Source organism: Coregonus lavaretus (assembly GCF_964263955.1).
Source record: "Coregonus lavaretus genome assembly, contig: HAP1_SCAFFOLD_2068, whole genome shotgun sequence".
NCBI classification, from domain to species: Eukaryota; Metazoa; Chordata; class Actinopteri; order Salmoniformes; family Salmonidae; genus Coregonus; species Coregonus lavaretus.
Window position 1 is genome coordinate 69,404 of NW_028159517.1, and position 20,375 is coordinate 89,778.

General features: G+C 47.6%; 2 protein-coding genes across 3 annotated transcripts; one reads left to right on the forward strand and one right to left on the reverse strand.

Moving 5' to 3' along the window:
- Nucleotides 1-1,822: 1,822 nt before the first annotated feature.
- On the reverse strand, nt 1,823-6,876 carry LOC311122775 (18S rRNA (guanine-N(7))-methyltransferase-like). Of its 2 annotated transcripts, XR_014612499.1 has the most exons (13): nt 6,554-6,876; nt 6,254-6,291; nt 5,802-5,897; nt 5,603-5,685; nt 4,879-4,975; nt 4,618-4,714; nt 4,309-4,359; nt 3,958-4,043; nt 3,529-3,574; nt 3,395-3,456; nt 2,878-2,967; nt 2,317-2,635; nt 1,823-2,080 (listed from the first exon to the last, which is right to left on the reverse strand). XR_014612499.1 is itself a non-coding variant. In XM_084197095.1 (12 exons), the coding sequence occupies exons 1-12, from the start codon at nt 6,599-6,601 to the stop codon at nt 2,581-2,583; spliced, it is 849 nt and encodes a 282-aa protein (XP_084053221.1). In that variant the 5' UTR covers nt 6,602-6,876; the 3' UTR covers nt 1,823-2,580. The 2 variants fall into 2 exon arrangements, 1 of the variants encoding a protein (XP_084053221.1); XM_084197095.1 differs by having other exon boundaries at nt 1,823-2,635.
- A 121-nt stretch (nt 6,877-6,997) lies between these two features.
- On the forward strand, nt 6,998-8,418 carry LOC311122773 (uncharacterized protein). The gene has a single exon (XM_084197094.1). It carries the CDS (start codon nt 7,076-7,078, stop codon nt 8,330-8,332), a length of 1,257 nt encoding a protein of 418 aa, XP_084053220.1. The 5' UTR covers nt 6,998-7,075; the 3' UTR covers nt 8,333-8,418.
- Nucleotides 8,419-20,375: the final 11,957 nt, after the last annotated feature.

Below are 20,375 nucleotides of genomic sequence, written 5' to 3' on the forward strand. Positions count from 1 at the left end.
AAGAGCTCTCCAAGGATGTCAGGGACAAGATTGTAGAGCTACACAAGGCTGGAATGGGCTACAAGACCATCGCCAAGCAGCTTGATGAGAAGGTGACAACAGTTGGTGCGATTATTCGCAAATGGAAGAAACACAAAAGAACTGTCAATCTCCCTCGGCTTGGGGCTCCCTGCAAGATCTCACCTCGTGGAGTTGCAATGATCATGAGAACGGTGAGGAATCAGCCCAGAACTACACGGGAGGATCTTGTCAATGATCTCAAGGCAGCTGGTACCTTAATTACCAAGAAAACAATTGGTAACACACTACGCCGTGAAGGACTGAAATCCTGCAGAGCCCGCAAAGTCGCTGTTGAAGAGATGAAACATATTCCTGGAGTGATTGATGCACTTCGGATGAATCGTGTGCTGAATTATGAAAAAGTGAGGACTATCTGTTCTTTAGTTCTTGAGTCTCTTCCTACTCAAGTGCAGTTGGGGTATATTAACTACAGAGTCAGAGTATTTATCCCAAGACCAATGCAGTGTGATCACTTTTTTAAATATTTTGGTCATGTTTCAAGTGTTTGCAGAAGGGAGAAGCCGAGATGTCCAAGTTGTGGAAAATATCACATCATGTGTTATAAAAGTGACTAAAATGTGACATGTTGCAATTGTGGTGGGAACCATGAAGCCACGTCTGTTGAATGCCCCACCAAGGGTGAAAGAGAATGAGGTGGCCAAAGTCAGGCCTGTCCTGAGCATTTCATATGCAGCAGCTGTTTAAAAAGGGTTGAGGGTTCGAATGGTGCTCCTGAAGAGTCCATGGTGGTGGATAGGCCTTTCACCAGCACGACCGTGATATTTTAAAGGTTAAGAAGGTGGACTTTGTGGCCTTTATAGCTATGGTGATTAATGGCACTGCCAAGGTGGAGAGAAGGTCCAGGAAAATAAATATCATTGTGGATGTGGCGAAGCGGTTCCTGGGACTGAAAGATTTATTGGCAGAGGAGTTGCATGGAGTATTGTCACAAGCCGTACCACCCTCTCAGGCCCTAGAGATATGGAAATAGGAAGGAAGGAAGAAGTGGGAGTTTTGGTTTTGTCAATGTACTATTTTTATTTGGGCGGATTAAGTTAGTTTTCCCCTATCAAGTATGGATTTTCTTTTTACCTTGTTTTTTCAATCTTGCACAGTTGGCGGCGGCAATACACCTTTTTGGGTTGTAGTCCGCCATGACACCCACAGAAGAAAGGCAAGGCCACCTGTTTTTAACCCATGAACCCCAGTGTTTATTGCATCAGATTATATCACCATATCAAAATGCATTCTGATGCAACATCTTATTCGAATCAAGTAGGCCTAAACGACCAAAGGCGAGACCAAGGAATGGGCAATATTCAATTATAACTATGGGATCGGTTAGGTAGCCTGGAGCAGGGTTTCCCAAACTCGGTCCACTGGGAGGACTATTGGCCTCTAAACATCATGAATATTCACTGGGATGAATGAGAAAGAAAATTAAGTAATGTCAGAGATAACATTTTAAATTCACGCTTTGTCTACATCAAACATTTAAAAAGGTGCACTATGCAGAAATCGCTCCGCCATTTCCTGGTTGCAAAAATTCTAATATTTTGCCTAATTTCAGTTTATGTGACAAAACAAGCAAGTATAGTGTAGAAAATCATTGTACCATCTAAACCGCTGTGAAATATATTTTCCATAACCAAAAATATTGTATTTTCAGCTGTTTGAAGCTGGTTTACAAAACCAAAAGTAAAAGACGCAAAAATAAAACTTAAGAACGGGAAGTATAGAAATAACGCACACAGAACAGATCTGCTTCTTAGACTTGCTTTCAATGAGAATGACAGATCTATAACTCACATTTCTATGTGAATTTGGTTAGTTGCCCAAAAAGTTACATATTACAGCTTTAAAAAATAATATGCTGCTTGAGGGGGAATTATATAGTCCAGAAGAAATGGATCCAAGATCAGAGAGGGCCATTTATTTTATTTGCTGTCCATTTGTTGTTGTCTATCAGACCATGTCCTAGAGAGGGGCCAGTTTCTGTCCAGAGGATTGGGACCATGTCCTAGAGAGGGGCCAGTTTCTGTCCAGAGGATTGGGACCACAACCAGATAAGCACTAGACTGGTGTCCATTCTCTGTTTAGCTATAACTTTCCACTCCTTGTGCTCCTGTGGCACATGACACCACAAGGAGTGGAAAGTACAGAAACTGGCCCCTCTCTAGGAATGTTATAGCTAAACAAAGACTAGCAACCAGTCTAGGTAACCACTATATGAACATAACTTCAAGTGGCAGTCACCAACAGGGGTGGGAATCGCATAAATAAATGTATATTAATTAATTTCCATTCCATTGATCGACAACTCCTGGAAGAAAACAACAGTCCATTTCTAAATGGATTTTATTTTATTTTAATCCGCCCGTTTCTAAGCGAGTAGGACTTGATTTGAGTCCATTGAGGTGTGAGTCTAAATCTTGCCAGTCACAGCTCCTCTGGTCACACAGGACAGCCTACTCCACGAGGGTGAATCTCCAGGCCGGAACACACAGGACTGACTGGGGTTTAGAAGTGAGGCCTTCTCTGCCGGGCAGTGTACTTGGTGTCAGCTCGGACCTCCCTGAGAGACAAACCACACCACAGAGGGAAGACGGTAAGAGACAAGCCTTTCTGTTACAGAGCCTAATGGCTTCGTCCAAATGGGGTTGGAAGCTATATGCATGGTACAAATGGTTGACCTGTACTGGATCAAGATCACTGCCCAATGAGACAGAAGACTGGATCAGGATCACTGCCCAATGAGACCGTAGACTGGATCAGGATCACTGCCCAATGAGACAGTGTAGTCAGAGGGGTACATACCTGCCCTGTCTTCTCCTCCTCTCCTTCTTCTCCAGGATCCAGTCTTTTCCCTTCTTTGCAGACTTGCCCTTCATGTTCTTAAAGCGAGATCTTCACCAAGACAAACAGGAAATCATCACCAGCAGACACAGGAAGGGATTGAGACACTCAGCGCTAATCAATCTGTAGTTATTTTTTACCAAATACATATTTCATCTTTGATCTGCTCTATGTCCTGTGACAGTAGACGTGATCAGTGTCATTGTAAAGGACGTCACGCTGCTTGCTAAGCCAGTACCACTTCCTCCTGATTTGGCTCATACCAAGGCTCCAACCCAGGACCTCTGTCTCGCAAACACACAGGACCACCCCCGCTTAAGTGTCTTACCCAGTCGAGCCACCGAAAATATGAGCCTGCACTGACCTGATGAGAAGATCTACCCAACTATGCTAATACTTTGATTAAGTCTTACCATTAACATAATGGTGGTAATTAATAATTAGAACATTTCTAAAGTTGAGGATGTTATTTCTTTACCTCTGTCCTGTGAACTGGACTTGATTTGGGACACCCCTGTCCACTGTCTCTGACCCCAGCCCCTGAAACAGAGGGACCACAAACCATCAGCATTCAAGACAAGTCTCCAAATGAACTCCTACTCTCTTCCTCACCTTGGGTAGGGTTCCTGAAAACCCAGCGAACAGACACAGGAAGAACCTGATGGGGAAATCAGAGAAGGATGTCAGTTTTGGTCATTTAGCAGACACTCTTTTCCAGAGCGACTTACAGTTAGTGCATTCATCTTAAGGTAGCTAGGTGGGACAACCACATATCATAGTAAGTAAAACCGTTCCTCAATAAAGTAGTTCCCAGCAGTCGGTGACGGTAGGAAGACAATTGTGAGAGTTCGTGCCAGAAATACATGTTTTTGTGTGTGTGTTTTTCTAGTATGACCTCCAAGTGATTACCATAGAAATACAATCTATCATTATGCCATCATTGACTTAAAATGGAGAGGCCCGTTCTATAGGTTATATTTCTATGGTGGCTACAAATCCAGGTTGGGCCGCTTGGGGGCGGGGGGACGGACGACGACTCACTTTTTGGCCTTGGTGCTGTTGGGATAGTCCACTACCATGCCTCCACTGAAGCCTGCCTTCATGGCCTGGGACGTAATCAGCTCCAGCTACACACAGTCAAGTCTATTATTCATTTACACAGGATACACAGTACACTGAAACGCTGACTGGCAGGTTCACCTCTCAATAATAACTACAGTAAACAGAAGTAGTAAAAGTGTAATAAAACAGAATAACATTTAGCATAAATATAAATAAATAGAAGGCGGAGCAACTGCTGGTCAGATCAGGAGTGGCAATCAGGTGTCACCGAGTGTGTCGGCATGTTTCTGTGCAGACAAACTTTAATAAACAATTTTAATATCACTGTACCTGCTCAGAGTTCTCTGGGTAAAGCTGAAACACTGCACGGGCTCCTCTTGACTAAAAAAGATATGGGACAAAAACATAGTAGTGGTTAGATTGGACTGAGGTCCCCAGGGATCTCACCAGGGAGGAGTAGTGGTTAGATTGGACTGAGGTCCCTAGGGATCTCACCAGGGAGTAGTAGTGGTTAGATTGGACCGAGGTCCCCAGGGATCTCACCAGGGAGTAGTAGTGGTTAGATTGGACTGAGGTCCCTAGGGATCTCACCAGGGAGGAGTAGTGGTTAGATTGGACTGAGGTCCCTAGGGATCTCACCAGGGAGGAGTAGAGCGTACTGAAGAAGGTGTAGAGCCTCTTGGGGGGGCTGTGGGTCTTTTTGTCAGCATTGCAGAGCCATTGGAGAGCAGAAATACTGAGGGATGAGACAAAGAGAGGTAGGGGAGGACACAGACAGGTGATAGGTTGAAAGAGAAGGAGAGATACATTACTAACTCAGTCTTGACAAGTCCATCAATACTAATTTGTCAGTAGAGAACTCAGGTATCTCTTACAGGACAGGGAGGACAAGGTATTTACCTGATGCAGCCATCAAAGGTCCCAGGCCTGAAGGGCATCCCCTCACCCATATCCCCCAACACAACGTCTCCCTCGACCTCCCGATCCAGCGCTACATCTAGAGAGGACACAGCACTGGTCAACAGCGGATCACAACAAATAAATATTGACTGGTATTTTTCAGGTTGCTGATCCATGGATTAGGATGGCTGATCCATCTCTAAATATGAATGCAATATTTTTGCATCAGGAATGACACCAACCACACTCACCCAACATGGCTGTTCTGATGTCCACTCAACCACACTCACCCAACATGGCTGTGCTGATGTCCACTCCAACCACACTCACCCAACATGGCTGTGCTGATGTCCACTCCAACCACACTCACCCAACATGGCTGTGCTGATGTCCACTCCAACCACACTCACCCAACATGGCTGTGCTGATGTCCACTCAACCACACTCACCCAACATGGCTGTGCTGATGTCCACTCAACCACACTCACCCAACACGGCTGTGCTGATGTCCACTCAACCACACTCACCCAACACGGCTGTGCTGATGTCCACTCCAACCACACTCACCCAACACGGCTGTGCTGATGTCCACTCAACCACACTCACCCAACACGGCTGTGCTGATGTCCACTCCAACCACACTCACCCAACACGGCTGTGCTGATGTCCACTCATCACACTCACCCAACACGGCTGTGCTGATGTCCACTCCAACCACACTCACCCAACATGGCTGTGCTGATGTCCACTCCAACCCAGCAATGTCCCTCCTCTGACAGGTAGTCCCCACTTAGCCCCGAGCCACACCTGGATGGGGCGAAGTTATATACACACTCAGTCTGAAGTAGCTTTGATGTTGTTTTGTTCTCCTACCCAGACCTATTACATAGATGAGAGCCCTCAGACGTCCCTGGTACACATACCCCACATCTAGCAGGAAACAGGACTGGTCCTCGGGCAGGTTCAGCAGCTCCACAGCTCTCTCGGACATCTGGCTCTGGATCTCAATCATCCGAGAACTGGAAATCAATTGGTAAATTATTGAACTGTTGATTACTTAGCTACCTTCAATCATATTACTACCTCCTGTAGCTCAGTTGGTAGAACATGGCGCTTGCAACGCCAGGGTTGTGGGTTCGATTCCCACGGGGGGGCCAGTATGAAAAATGTATGCACTCACTAACTGTAAGTCGCTCTGGATAAGAGCGTCTGCTAAATGACTTAAATGTAAATGTAAAATTACATTATACTATGTCTCAAACATATTCCATCAAGGACAGCCTCTTGTCATTATGTAAATGAAACGATTTGTATTCAAACACAGTGATTCATATTGCGCAGCCCATAAGAGGTCATTGTCAAACTCAGGACTCACTTCTGAGAATATTTCTTGGCCTCCTCTTCGTTGTAGAACTGCAGAATGAGTAGAAATCAAAACACAAGAAGTTAAGTGCAGTGTGCAGGTAAAGACAAGATGTGTCGGGGAAATGTAGTTCACATAATGAACTTGACAGATAACCAGTCACTTGGTAGGTATGTATTTGGGAGCAGATCACTAACTAACTTAGCAAACGTTAGTTTTCTTACAGTTAACGGTTAACCAGGCAGCTAGCTAACGTTAGCTAGCTCTCATTGTCTGTCTTTTTTTTTTTTAAGAGGAAAATATCATACTAACCATTTCAGGCGGGGCCATATGCTCGGGTCTTCGACAACTTGAGGACATGTTTAATTTTGTTTGCTACAAAATATCAAAGAATGATCGATTTAAACCAAACAGCTTAAAAGTTGTTATGATGTCTGGCTACAGCTGAGGCTCCACATGTAAGTGTGACGTAGAATTTCTGCGACATGAAAGGCGCACAGTTGAAAATAAAAAATACTATCAGAAATTATTTCAGCAACCAAAACGACCTATTGAATTAAATTCATATCTAAACACAATTTTAAAGCATAGGAAAAATTAAGTTGCACAAGACTATCGCAAATTCTTTACATAACATCAGAGAGGAAGAGGCGATATTTGATAACGTTCAAGCCTCAATTCCTCGTATATGATTGGATGACAGAATACGTTTTTGTGACCACATCCCATTTACATCTTCTCTCATTGGTCTGCTATACATTTAACCGGATCCCACCTCTGTCTTCTTCGCTTCTGTTATTTGTCAATGGCTGCTGTACCTGCTGATACGGGAGAATGGCGGAGGTCAGTCGGAGGTTGGGGAGCGGAGTGTACAGATTTTCAACTATCAGAAACGCACCGACTCACGCCCTCCCCAGCGCCGAAGGTCAACGACACGGAACGATGTCAGTAGTAGCAGCAACCTCTATACTTGGAGCCAGAACCTGTAAAGCCAAGGTAACCGGCCAAGGGATTTACGAATGTCAGCCGGTGTCAACAAGGGACAGTCAGGCAAGTTCCTGGGAACCTGAAAGTAAAAACCTAAAAGAGAAGGCCCAGGAATGCACGGAGGTAGAGCACATTGATCAAATACTTTCTAGCCTAAAACATGAGAACAGGCTGGGGTATGGGACATTACCTCAAGTTTGGTCAAGTTGTGATTTGTTTTTATTAGACATTGAAGCTAAACCCGCTATCAAATTAGCAACTGTTCAGGATAGTGAGCTCAGACAGTCACCTTTGTACCTGTGGCCCAGTGTACAGCCTCTGTCCCAGGGTAACCTAGTAACAGTGCACAGGATGATGTGTTGGAATAGCAGAGGCGATGTCATGGCCAGCTTTCACCCTGAAACCTTTGGGTCACCTCAGCAGCTCCGAGCATTCAGCACGGTCATGCTCAACCTGGCAGAGCAGCAGTCAGGCTGGTTTAGACCTCACCCAAATCTCCTGCACTCCACCCGGGCTTACAACAAAAACAACAAGTCAGACATCCCGCCTCTTCACAGGAGCAGAACAGCCTACTATGACGTCCTCCAAGTGTCCCCGAGCGCCACCCAATCCCAAATAAAGACAGCCTACTACAAGCAGTCGTTCATCTACCACCCAGACAAGAACCCCGACAACGAGGAGGCCACCCAGCGTTTCTCTGAGATCAGCGAGGCCTATAGCGTGCTGGGGAGCATGGCCCTGAGGAGGAAGTACGACCGCGGCATCCTCAGTGGGTCAGACATCCAGGCGGCCGGGAGACCCTCGGAACGGGAGTCCACCTCCAGCACCAGAGCCTCTGGCCCACAGCAGTATCAACAACAGCAGAGGTCCCGGCGGTTCTCCAACGTTGGAGGGAAGGCCATGTTTGACTTTGATGCCTTCTTCCAGGCTCACTATGGAGAGCAGCTGCTGAGGGAGAAGGAGCTGAGGGCCAGAAAGGCCCATTACCAGCAGAAACAGCAGCAGGATTATAAGCAGTGGAAGCTGGGGAAGATGTTGGAGATGACTGTAGGGGTGCTGTTGGCCATGGGAGGAGTCATCTTCTTCAGTATCACCAGGTCCTGACTGTAGGGGTGCTGTTAGCCATGGGAGGAGTCATCTTCTTCAGTATCACCAGGTCCTGACTGTAGGGGTGCTGTTGGCCATGGAAGGAGTCAGGGGTAATCTTCTTCAGTTTCACCAGGTCCTGACTGTAGGGGTGCTGTTGGCCATGGGAGGGGTCATCTTCTTCACTATCACCAGGTCCTGACTGTAGGGGTGCTGTTGACCATGGGAGGAGTCAGGGGTCATCTTCTTCAGTATCACCCGGTCCTGACTGTAGGGGTGCTGTTGGCCATGGGAGGAGTCAGGGGTCATCTTCTTCAGTATCACCAGGTCCTGACTGTAGGGGTGCTGTTGGCCATGGGAGGAGTCATCTTCTTCAATATCACCAGGTTCTGACTGTAGGGGTGCTGTTGGCCATGGAAGGAGTCAGGGGTAATCTTCTTCAGTTTCACCAGGTCCTGACTGTAGGGGTGCTGTTGGCCATGGGAGGGGTCAGGGGTCATCTTCTTCAGTATCACCAGGTCCTGAAATAGAAATAAACCAACCTGTCCCTGCTGGCCTGTTGAGGTTCTGTTTTTAGACAGGTGGTTGCTTGAAGTGTTTCATAAAATACATGACGGAGTACAGAACAGTTACTTTATATACAAGAACAACAAGATTATAATAATATAGTCAATTATCATGACACAACTGGATTATAATAATATAGTCAATTATCATGACATAACTGGATTGAATTGTGGTTGCTTTTAGAGGTCTCGGATGATGACTTCATAACTGCTTCTATGGGTTCAGTCAGAGTTTATAATGGGCATGTTCCAAATTGCAGACAATTTTAAAGTCGAGACTGACTGATCTACAAATCACCTTGCGTCTTAAATAACTACTCAATATTATTTGTAGATCAGTCACAATATACCCATGATGCATGCTGTTTTGATGTTCTCGAACACGGCCAATGACTGCCATGGTTGCTGTTAAACTGTGGCGGCTGCTGTTTAGTTCCTGTTCAGAGCTGCTGCTAAATTATGCCTCCTTCACACGCATATTAAATGATCAGAGCAGTGTGTTTGATGTATTTGATAGAATTTCACTCATTCCTGCTCCAGCCATTACCACGACCCCGTTCTCCCCAGTTAAGGTGTCACCATTACCACGACCCCGTTCTCACCAACCCCCTGTGCTGAAAGCCCAGACTAGTGTATGCTGGAACATTGTTAATGTGAAGGGGCAACCCGTCTACCTAGGAGACCCGTCAACAAGCACAGCCTTTTGTCCACTAGAGGGCTCTGTTCTCCATCAGTAAAAGCAAATACTTTTCTCATGGACTTATTACTGAGCAGTGTTCAATTCAATATGTTGTGTTGTGATCAGGGTTGGCGCTAGATCAAGTGTCCTGTGGGTTGCTTAGAAACAGAAGACATGACAGGGCCATTGTAACAGTTTGCTCACATGTTTTATTCACAGAAATATAAAGTATTATGTCAAGTACATCACTTTGTACAAAATTTCACAGACTCTTCAAAACTCAGCCAGACAACAGAAATCAGCATTAAATGTTAAGAAATAAAGAGGACACATCACTCTGGCCCTAGCCCCTGATATGTGAACAGGTCTGGCGTGAACTGACTGGTTGCACTGAGGGATCTCACTGAGAAGAATGAAGAATGACATCAATAAGACTTGATAGGAAAATGTAATTTACAACGGCTGAGGAACAAATACTCTTGGAAAAATACGATTTTAATTGGCACATGTACCGTCATGAACTGCCCCCTGCATTCCCCCGCCTGTCGGTGTCTGTTAGTCTGCCATAGGGCAACGGTCGTTGTCACCATATGTCCTCTGTAGCTCAGCTGGTAGAGCACGGCGCTTGTAACGCCAAGGTAGTGGGTTCGATCCCCGGGACCACCCATACACAAAAAATGTATGCACGCATGACTGTAAGTCGCTTTGGATAAAAGCGTCTGCTAAATGGCTTATTTTTTTTTAAATATATTTTTTATAGAGGACGGAAGTACAGCATTTTCTAATTAGAAATGCTATTTCAATAATAACCTATTGACGATTCAGCATGGCCATCTGGGGGCTACCACCAGACCACCTGTACAGCTATAGGTCCCTCCCCCTGGAGTTCACCAGCAGGCCGCACACACAATAATGCAGCGGTGCCATTACGTAGCACTACGTCCCCCAAACTATGGTCATCAAGTCCCCCAAACTATGGTCACTACGTCTCCCAAACTATGGTCATCAAGTCCCCCAAACTATGGTCACTACGTCCCCCAAACTATGGTCATCAAGTCTCCCAAACTGGTCATCAAGTCCCCCAAACTATGGTCACTACGTCCCCCAAACTATGGTCACTACGTCTCCCAAACTATGGTCATCAAGTCCCCCAAACTATGGTCATCAAGTCCCCCAAACTATGGTCATCAAGTCCCCCAAACTGGTCATCAAGTCCCCCAAACTATGGTCATCAAGTCCCCCAAACTATGGTCACTACGTCCCCCAAACTATGGTCACTACGTCCCCCAAACTATGGTCATCAAGTCCCCCAAACTATGGTCATCAAGTCCCCCAAACTATGGTCATCAAGTCCCCCAAACTGGTCATCAAGTCCCCCAAACTATGGTCATCAAGTCCCCCAAATTGGTCATCAAGTCCCCCAAACTATGGTCATCAAGTCCCCCAAACTATGGTCACTACGTCCCCCAAACTATGGTCATCAAGTCCCCCAAACTATGGTCATCAAGTCCCCCAAATTGGTCATCAAGTCCCCCAAACTATGGTCATCAAGTCCCCCAAACTGGTCATCAAGTCCCCCAAACTATGGTCACTACGTCCCCCAAACTATGGTCATCAAGTCCCCCAAACTATGGTCATCAAGTCCCCCAAACTGGTCATCAAGTCCCCCAAACTATGGACATCAAGTCCCCGAAACTGGTCATCAAGTCCCCGAAACTGGTCATCAAGTCCCCCAAACTATGGTCATCAAGTCCCCCAAACTATGGTCATCAAGTCCCCCAAACTATGGTCATCAAGTCCCCCAAACTGGTCATCAAGTCCCCCAAACTATGGTCATCAAGTCCCCTAAACTGGTCATCAAGTCCCCCAAACTATGGTCATCAAGTCCCCCAAACTGGTCATCAAGTCCCCCAAACTATGGTCATCAAGTCCCCCAAACTATGGTCATCAAGTCCCCTAAACTGGTCATCAAGTCCCCCAAACTATGGTCATCAAGTCCCCCAAACTATGGTCATCAAGTCCCCCAAACTATGGTCATCAAGTCCCCCAAACTGGTCATCAAGTCCCCCAAACTATGGTCATCAAGTCCCCCAAACTATGGTCATCAAGTCCCCCAAACTATGGTCATCAAGTCCCCTAAACTGGTCATCAAGTCCCCCAAACTGGTCATCAAGTCCCCCAAACTGGTCATCAAGTCCCCCAAACTGGTCATCAAGTCCCCCAAACTGGTCATCAAGTCCCCCAAACTGGTCATCAAGTCCCCCAAACTATGGTCATCAAGTCCCCCAAACTATGGTCATCAAGTCCCCCAAACTATGGTCATCAAGTCCCCCAAACTATGGTCATCAAGTCCCCCTGTTTCTGCTGGTTTTCCTGAATTCTAATTCCACAATCAACCAGTTCTTTAAAATGAGCCAAGTCTTCAGGTGTCTGTCCTTTGGAAAATGAATGATATGATACCTTGGACAGAAAAACCATCACACAAAGGGGCGGTCCAGGACCAGGTTTAGGAAACACTACCGCAGCACATCAAACATCACAAACATAGGGCTTCAGGCTGTACATCACACCCGAGGTTAGTCAAACCCATAGGGGTTAGCCAGGCTGCACCATGTTGATGTGTGAGTGGGAATGTGGAGCAGTCTTCTGGTAGTCGGAGCTGTGGATCATGTTTTCAGGGTTGAGGTCAAATCCATTTAAATTCCAGTCAATTCAGGAAGTACACCGGACTTCCAATTCCAATTCTCTTTAATGCTTTTCAAGTGGACAACTTGGAATTGGGATTTTGTTTACTTTCGGAATTGACTGGAATTTCAATAGAATTGACCCCAACCCTGCGTGTTTTATCACTCTGAACTGAGATCATCACCGCCACTACCAATGAGACGGCCGATCAGTCACGTCATATCATATGGTCAAATTTCCTTTGTAACTGACAGGCACTAGGATCTTTTGGCTGTACACTAAGAAAATATCCATCTCTCAGATAACACTAACACACCCATTACTATACTGATGTTCCCATTCATTTTTTTGCAAAGCTATAGGAGAGGAAAGTGCGTTGTACTTGTAACTCCCCTTGGGGACAGTGAGGATATCCGGGACAGACTAGAAGCAGCTTCACAAACAGTGCTATGCTCAGGAGGGCCTGGGGAGGAAAACCATTTATTTAGGGTCGCTTCAGCTCTTGATCACTTAGCAGGGCGGCGACAGAGGCTTTGTTGCTAGGGAACTGTGGGTTGGGTGGACAGGAAGTGGTCTGGATAAGTGAATCAAAACCTCCACTGGACTACTTCCTTTCTCTCTCCTTCTCCATCCCTCCCTCCCTCTCTCTCATCTCTCTCCTCACACTCAAGATTAAATCATCAGTTTTCTTCATATCTTTAATGTCAGCTGATGATGAGGGTGGCCAAAGAGCCAAGGGCTAACTGGACACGGACTGGCATACAGTCTAATATGCTTCCTTGTCACGTTGGAGAAACAGGAAAAAGAAACAAGCAAATAAACAAGATAATGAGTGATCCATGTCCATCCACAGCACTCCCCAGCCATCCACGACCTTTCACCTATTGAGTCCAAATCCCTGCACTTCCTGTGTCTCAGCCAATGAGAGCTTCCGGTTTGGTTGGGCCCAGTCTCAGTAGAAGGAGTACTGGTTCTCCACAGCTCTGGCCCTGCGTGTTCCGTCTGTGTCTTGGTAGTCCTCTGAGGCACCACTAGAGGGATCTAACAGACGTTCGGAGCTGTTGCTCCTGCTAACCAGCCCCCCTCCTCCTCCTCCTCCTCCTCCTCCTCCGCTGCCTGGCTCACCACGGGAGAGGGAAGGAAGGGCGGTGGGTGAGGATGAGGAGCTGGAGGAGAGCGGGGTGTCGGAGGGGGGCGCCGCCGGCTGTGAGACCCCAGGGAGGTGAAGGGTTGGCTGGGCTGGGTCAGTCCGGCAGCCTTGGTCCCTGGGTGGGGTGGGGAGCTGAGGCACGGTCACATCTGTGTGAGAGCAATAGAGAGAGACGGGATATCTGTCTGTAAGAAAAAGAGCAGAGTGTTTAGAGGCCTGATACAGTTCATTTTATGAACATATCTTTCATTAAAATGCCAAAGATCAAGTGTTGACCTCCTCCTATACGATCACCTCTCTTGGTGGGACAACAACAACAACAATTGCAGTGACACTGATCAAGACAAGGCTGAGCAGTGTGTATCAATGAAGCCTTTTACACACTGCATCAACAACCCACTCACTGTGTGTGTGCAGGCCCAGGGCCCAGGGGAAACAGAGGGTCTCTTTGTGAGTGTCGGGGCCTGGTCCTGCATGCAAAAACCCTGTGGTATAATCACCCCCTCGCTCTCTCTCTCCGCTGTCTCCCTCCCTCTCTCCCCTGTCTCCCCCCTGTCTCCCCTGCACAGGAGTGCATTCATCCCCTGCCAGGTGTGGGGGGGAGGTGGGAGGGGGGACAGGACAAGTACACTGGGTTTCTGTGTTGGCTTCCTCAGTCTAAGGACTAACCTGTAGTTAAAACCTTTAAGACTGAGGAAAACATCAATCTGTCTGTGAGGTCATCCAACTGAAAGGTTGCTGTTTTTTTTCAAGCGATTTACAAGACTGTCATCTTCAATAACGAGAGTCAGATTGAGCTACCCAGGGGCTGTGATACATGCAGTCAGAACTGATCAGAAATGACAAACTGTTTCTAGAAGGACATTCTCAACATTGGAGCTTTAGATTGATTATTGAAGTCGGAAGTTTACATACACCTTAACCAAATACATTTAAAGATTTTCACAATTCCTGACATTTAATCATAGTAAACATTCCCTGTCTTAGGTCAGTTAGGATCACCACTTTATTTTAGAATGTTAATTGTCAGAATAATAGTAGAGAGAATGATTTATTTCAGCTTTTATTTCTTTCATCACATTCCCAGTGGGTCAGAAGGTTACATACACTCAATTAGTATTTGGTAGCATTGCCTTTAAATTGTTTAACTTGGTTCAAACGTTTCTGGTAGCCTTCCACAAGCTTCCCACAATAAGTTGGATGAATTTTGGCCCATTCCTCCTGACAGAGCTGGTGTAACTGAGTCAGGTTTGTAGGCCTCCTTGCTCGCACACACTTTTTCAGTTCTGCCCACAGATTTTCTATAGGATTGAGGTCAGGGCTTTGTGATGGCCACTCCAATACCTTGACTTTGTTGTCCTTAAGCCATTTTGCCACAACTTTGGAAGTATGCTTGGTGTCATTGTCCTTTTGGAAGACCCATTTGCGACCAAGCTTTAACTTCCTGACTGATGTCTTGAGATGTTGCTTCAATATATCCACATCATTTTCCTTCCTCATGATGCCATCTATTTTGTGAAGTGCACCAGTCCCTCCTGCAGCAAAGCACCCCCACAGCATGATGCTGCCACCCCCGTGCTTCACGGTTGGGATGGTGTTCTCCGGCTTGCAAGCAACCCCTTTTTCCTTCAAACATAACAATGGTCATTATGGCCAAACAGTTCTATTTTTGTTTCATCAGACCAGAGGACATTTCTCCAAAAAATATGATATTTGTCCCCATGTGCAGTTGCAAACCGTAGTCTGGCTTTTTTATGGTGGTTTTGGAGTAGTGGCTTCTTCCTTGCCGAGTGGCCTTTCAGGTTATGTCGATATAGGACTTGTTTTACTGTGGATATAGATACTATTGTACCTGTTTCCTCCAGCATCTTCACAAGGTCCTTTGCTGTTGTTCTGGGATTGATTTTCACTTTTCGCACCAAAGTACGTTCATCTCTAGGAGACAGAACGCGTCTCCTTCCTGAGCGGTATGACGGCTGCGTGGTCCCATGGTGTTTATACTTGCGTACTATTGTTTGTACAGATGAATGTGGTACCTTCAGGCGTTTGGAAATTGCTCCCAAGGATGAACCAGACTTGTGGAGGTCTACAAATTTTTTTCTGAGGTCTTTGCTGATTTCTTTTGATTTTCCCATGATGTCAAGCAAAGAGGCACTGAGTTTGAAGGCAGGCCTTGAAATACATCCACAGGTACACCTCCAATTGACTCAAAATATGTCAATTAGCCTATCAGAAGCTTCTAAAGCCATGACATCATTTTCTGGAATTTTCCAAGCTGTTTAAAGGCACAGTCAACTTAGTGTATGTGAACTTCTGACCCACTGGAATTGTGATACAGTGAATTATAAGTGAAATAATCTGTCTGTAAACAATTGTTGGAAAAATTACATGTGTCATGCACAAAGTAGATGTCCTAATCGACTTGCCAAAACGATAGTTTGTTAACAAGACATTTGTGGAGTGGTTGAAAAACAAGTTTTAATGACTCCATCCTAAGTGTACGTAAACTTCCGACTTCAACTGTATGTAAACCTATGCTGTGCACGTTCATGTTTAGGGGTGTATGTGTGTGTGGGTTGGGCATACCTGTGGGGGTGTGTTGGGCATACCTGTGGGGGTGTGTTGGGCGTACCTGTGGGGGTGTGTTGGGCGTACCTGTGGGAGTGTGTTGGGCGTACCTGTGGGGGTGTGTTGGGCGTACCTGTGGGGGTGTGTTGGGCGTACCTGTGGGGGTGTGTTGGGCGTACCTGTTGGGGTGTGTTGGGCGTACCTGTGGGGGTGTGTTGGGCGTACCTGTTGGGGTGTGTTGGGCGTACCTGTGGGGGTGTGTTGGGCGTACCTGTGGGGGTGTGTTGGGCGTACCTGTGGGGGTGTGTTGGGCGTACCTGTGGGGGTGTGTTGGGCGTACCTGTGGGGGTGTGTTGGGCGTACCTGTGGGGGTGTGTTGGGCGTACCTGTGGGGGTGTGTTGGGCGTACCTGTGGGGGGGTGTTGGGCGTAACTGTGGGGGTGTGTTGGGCATACCTGTGGGGGTGTGTTGGGCGTACCTGTGGGGGTGTGTTGGGCGTACCTGTGGGGGTGTGTTGGGCGTACCTGTGGGGGGGTGTTGGGCGTAACTGTGGGGGTGTGTTGGGCATACCTGTGGGGGTGTGTTGGGCGTACCTGTTGGGGTGTGTTGGGCGTACCTGTGAGGGTGGGTTGGGCGTACCTGTGGGGGTGTGTTGGGCGTACCTGTGGGGGTGTGTTGGGCGTACCTGTGGGGGTGTGTTGGGCGTACCTGTGGGGGGGTGTTGGGCGTAACTGTGGGGGTGTGTTGGGCGTAACTGTGGGGGTGGGTTGGGCGTACCTGTGGGGGTGTGTTGGGCGTACCTGTGGGGGTGTGTTGGGCGTACCTGTGGGGGTGTGTTGGGCGTACCTGTGGGGGTGTGTTGGGCGTACCTGTGGGGGTGTGTTGGGCGTACCTGTGCGGGTGTATGTGTCACAGGAGGTTGGTGGCAACTTAATTGGGGAGGATGGGCTCGTGGTAATGCTGGAGCGGAATTCGTGCTTCTACATCACTCTTTGGGGTTTTAGGCTGGGTTTCTGTATAAGCACTTTGTGACATCTGCTGATGTAAAAAAGGGCTGTTTAAATACATTTGATTTGATAGTGGAATGGTATCAAATACATCAAACACATGGTTTCCATTCGCTCCGTTCCAGCCATTATTATGAGCCGTCCTCCCCTCAGCAGCCTCCATTGATGTGTGTGTTGGGCGTACCTGTGGGGGTACCCTGCACTTGAACGTAGGAACGCAGTGTGATGTCAGCGGAGCCCCCTGACTCCAGAGGGATGGGGTGGGCATGGAAGTGCCTGAGCATGTCTGACACGGTGTGGAACCACAGATGATGAACATGACACTGGCCGTTACCATTCACCGACAGACGCAGATGCTGGGGGGAAGAAAGAGGGGGAGAGAGGGAGAGGGGGAGAGAGGGAGAGGGAGAGGGGAGAGAGAGGGGGGAGAGGGGGAGATGGCGAGGGGAGAGTGCGAGGGGGGGGGGAGGGGGAGAGTGCGAGGGGGGGGAGGAGAGAGGGAGAGGGGGAGAGGGCGAGGGGAGAGGGCGAGGGGGGGGGGGAGAGAGAGAGAGAGAGACAGAGGGAATTGTGAGTAATATACACTGAGTATACCAAACATTAGGAACACCTTCCTAATATTGAGTTGCAGCCCCTCCCCTCAGAACAGCCTCAATTCGTCGGGGCATGGAGTCTACAAGTTGTCGAAAGCGTTAATAATAATAATAATAATAATATTCCATTTAGCAGACGCTTTTATCCAAAGCGACTTACAGTCATGCGTGCATACATTTTTTTTGTGTATGGGTGGTCCCGGGGATCGAACCCACTACCCTGGCGTTACAAGCGCCGTGCTCTACCAGCTGAGCTACAGAGGACCACAGGGATGCTGGCCCCATGTTGACTCCAATGCCTCCCACAGTTGTGTCAAGTTGGCTGGATGTCCTTTGGGTGGTGGACCATTCTTGATACACACTGCGCCGGTACTACCATACCCTGTTCAAAGACACTTCAATATTTTGTCTTGCCCATTCACCCTCTGAATGACACAATCCATGTCTCAACTGTCTCAAGGCTTAAACATGTCTCCTTCATCTACACTGATTGAAGTGGATTTAACAGGTGACATCAATAAGGGATCATAGCTTTCACCTGGATTCACCTGGTCAGTCTATGTCATGGGAAAGAGCAGGTGTTCCTAATGTTTTGTACACTCAATGTAGAGTTTCACTTCTAACGCTGTACATTAATATATATATATATATATAGAGAGAGATAGAGGAGTAGAGAGGGGGAAAGCAGGACATAATGCTGAGCTGTTGGAGGAAAGCCACAGAATGCCAAGACTGACACCGGAGGAGAGGAGGAGAGGAGGCGTTCACGAGCCCTGACTTCCTGAGCACTGGCCAGCAGGATGTTGGGGGATCACGTTACCATTGGGACATCAGGGTGACATGCCTCCTGTACTGTACTGCACACCGCCACAGACCTGCTGCCTGCGGCCCCAGAGGGCATGGGAACAGACCTGTCTGTCTGCAGCCCCAGAGGGAAAGGGAACAGACCTGTCTGTCTGCAGCCCCAGAGGGCATGGGAACAGACCTGTCTGTCTGCAGCCCCAGAGGGCATGGGAACAGACCTGTCTGTCTGCAGCCCCAGAGGGCATGGGAACAGACCTGTCTGTCTGCAGCCCCAGAGGGCATGGGAACAGACCTGTCTGTCTGCAGCCCCAGAGGGAAAGGGAACAGACCTGTCTGTCTGCAGCCCCAGAGGGAAAGGGAACAGACCTGTCTGTCTGCAGCCCCAGAGGGAAAGGGAACAGACCTGTCTGTCTGCAGCCCCAGAGGGAAAGGGAACAGACCTGTCTGTCTGCAGCCCCAGAGGGCATGGGAACAGACCTGTCTATCTGCAGCCCCAGAGGGCATGGGAACAGACCTGTCTGTCTGCAGCCCCAGAGGGAAAGGGAACAGACCTGTCTGTCTGCAGCCCCAGAGGGAAAGGGAACAGACCTGTCTGTCTGCAGCCCCAGAGGGAAAGGGAACAGACCTGTCTGTCTGCAGCCCCAGAGAGAAAGGGAACAGACCTGTCTGTCTGCAGCCCCAGAGGGAAAGGGAACAGACCTGTCTGTCTGCAGCCCCAGAGGGAAAGGGAACAGACCTGTCTGTCTGCACCCTGAAGAAGGCACAGTGATGCCGAAATGTTGGTGTTTTACCTAATAAATTACTGGGAGTTTATACATATGGAGTGTGAGACTCTCTTTGTTTTTGTAGGAACACTCCTCTCTCTACCAGAGGATACAACCCAATCCCAAATCAACCCCTAAGCCCTAAGCCCTATGCACTTGTAGAGATCTGACTGGATTTGACAGGTGTAAGCAATATGGTAATAGCTCCACCTTGCCCTGTGATAGGCTAGGTGGAAGTTACACCATATTGCTTATACCAATCAAATCCTCTCAGATCTCCACAAGTGCATAGGGCTTAGGGGTCAATTTGGGATTTGGCCTACCCTACAATACACTTTGCATGCCTATAATATCCATATCAATAGTATGGTCTGGGCTAAACAGGGAAATTCGAAATAGTCTGTTGGCATCCTGTCCTGTTTCCATCAGTTGGCATCTTGTGATTTAAGATCAGTGCATGTGAAGGGGAGAAAGAAGAGATAGCCTGGGATTGGCTGACCTTGGCGTTGCCTTGCATGTGATTGGCTCACCTTAGCTTTGCCCTGGAAGTTAAAGGTGAGGACGAACTCCCCCGGCCGTGTCTCGCTTTGGCGAATCACAAACAGCCCGTGGCTCCGAGCTCCGCCCGCCAGCACCAGTTGGGCCGCCCGTACGCGTGACAATGTCCCGTGGAACCATGGGTAGCCTGCCAGGCTGGGGTCCGCCTCCGTCTCGGTTGCCCCCTCACATGGAACCCCTAAAGGGAGGAGAAAAAGAGGATAGACCACACCCCCTCTGACCTCTGACCTCTTCAAACTAACTGTATCTGTGTTAATACAGAATAATAATATGACTGTATATATATATATGTGTGTGTGTGTGTGTGTGTGTGTGTGTGTGTGTGTGTGTGTGTATGTGTGTGTGTGTGTGTGTGTGTGTGTGTGTGTGTGTGTATGTGTGTGTGTGTGTGTGTGTGTGTGTTCGTGTGTGTGTTAGACAGGTGTGTGTCTTTCCAAAATAATGTCCAATCAATTGAATTTACCACAGGTGGACTCTAATCAAGTTGTAGAAACATCTCAAGGATGATCAGTGGAAACAGGATGCACCTGAGCTCAATTTCGAGTCTCATAGCAAAGGGTCTGAATACTTACGTAAATGTGATATTTTTAATGTGCTAAGAATTTCTAAAAACCTGTTTTTGCTTTGTCATTATGGGGTATTGTGTGTATATTGATGAGGGGAAAAAACTATTTAATCAATTTTAGA

Coding starts and splice junctions, on each gene's coding strand:
- LOC311122775 (XM_084197095.1), bottom strand. CDS start 6,601: ATGTCCTCAAGTTGTCGAAGACCCGAGCATATGGCCCCGCCTGAAATG. Junction 6,292..6,553: donor ATATGGCCCCGCCTGAAATG/GTTAGTATGATA, acceptor CTCATTCTGCAG/TTCTACAACGAAGAGGAGGC. Junction 2,636..2,877: donor AGGAGGAGAAGACAGGGCAG/GTATGTACCCCT, acceptor TTTGTCTCTCAG/GGAGGTCCGAGCTGACACCA.
- LOC311122773 (XM_084197094.1), top strand. CDS start 7,076: ATGGCGGAGGTCAGTCGGAGGTTGGGGAGCGGAGTGTACAGATTTTCA.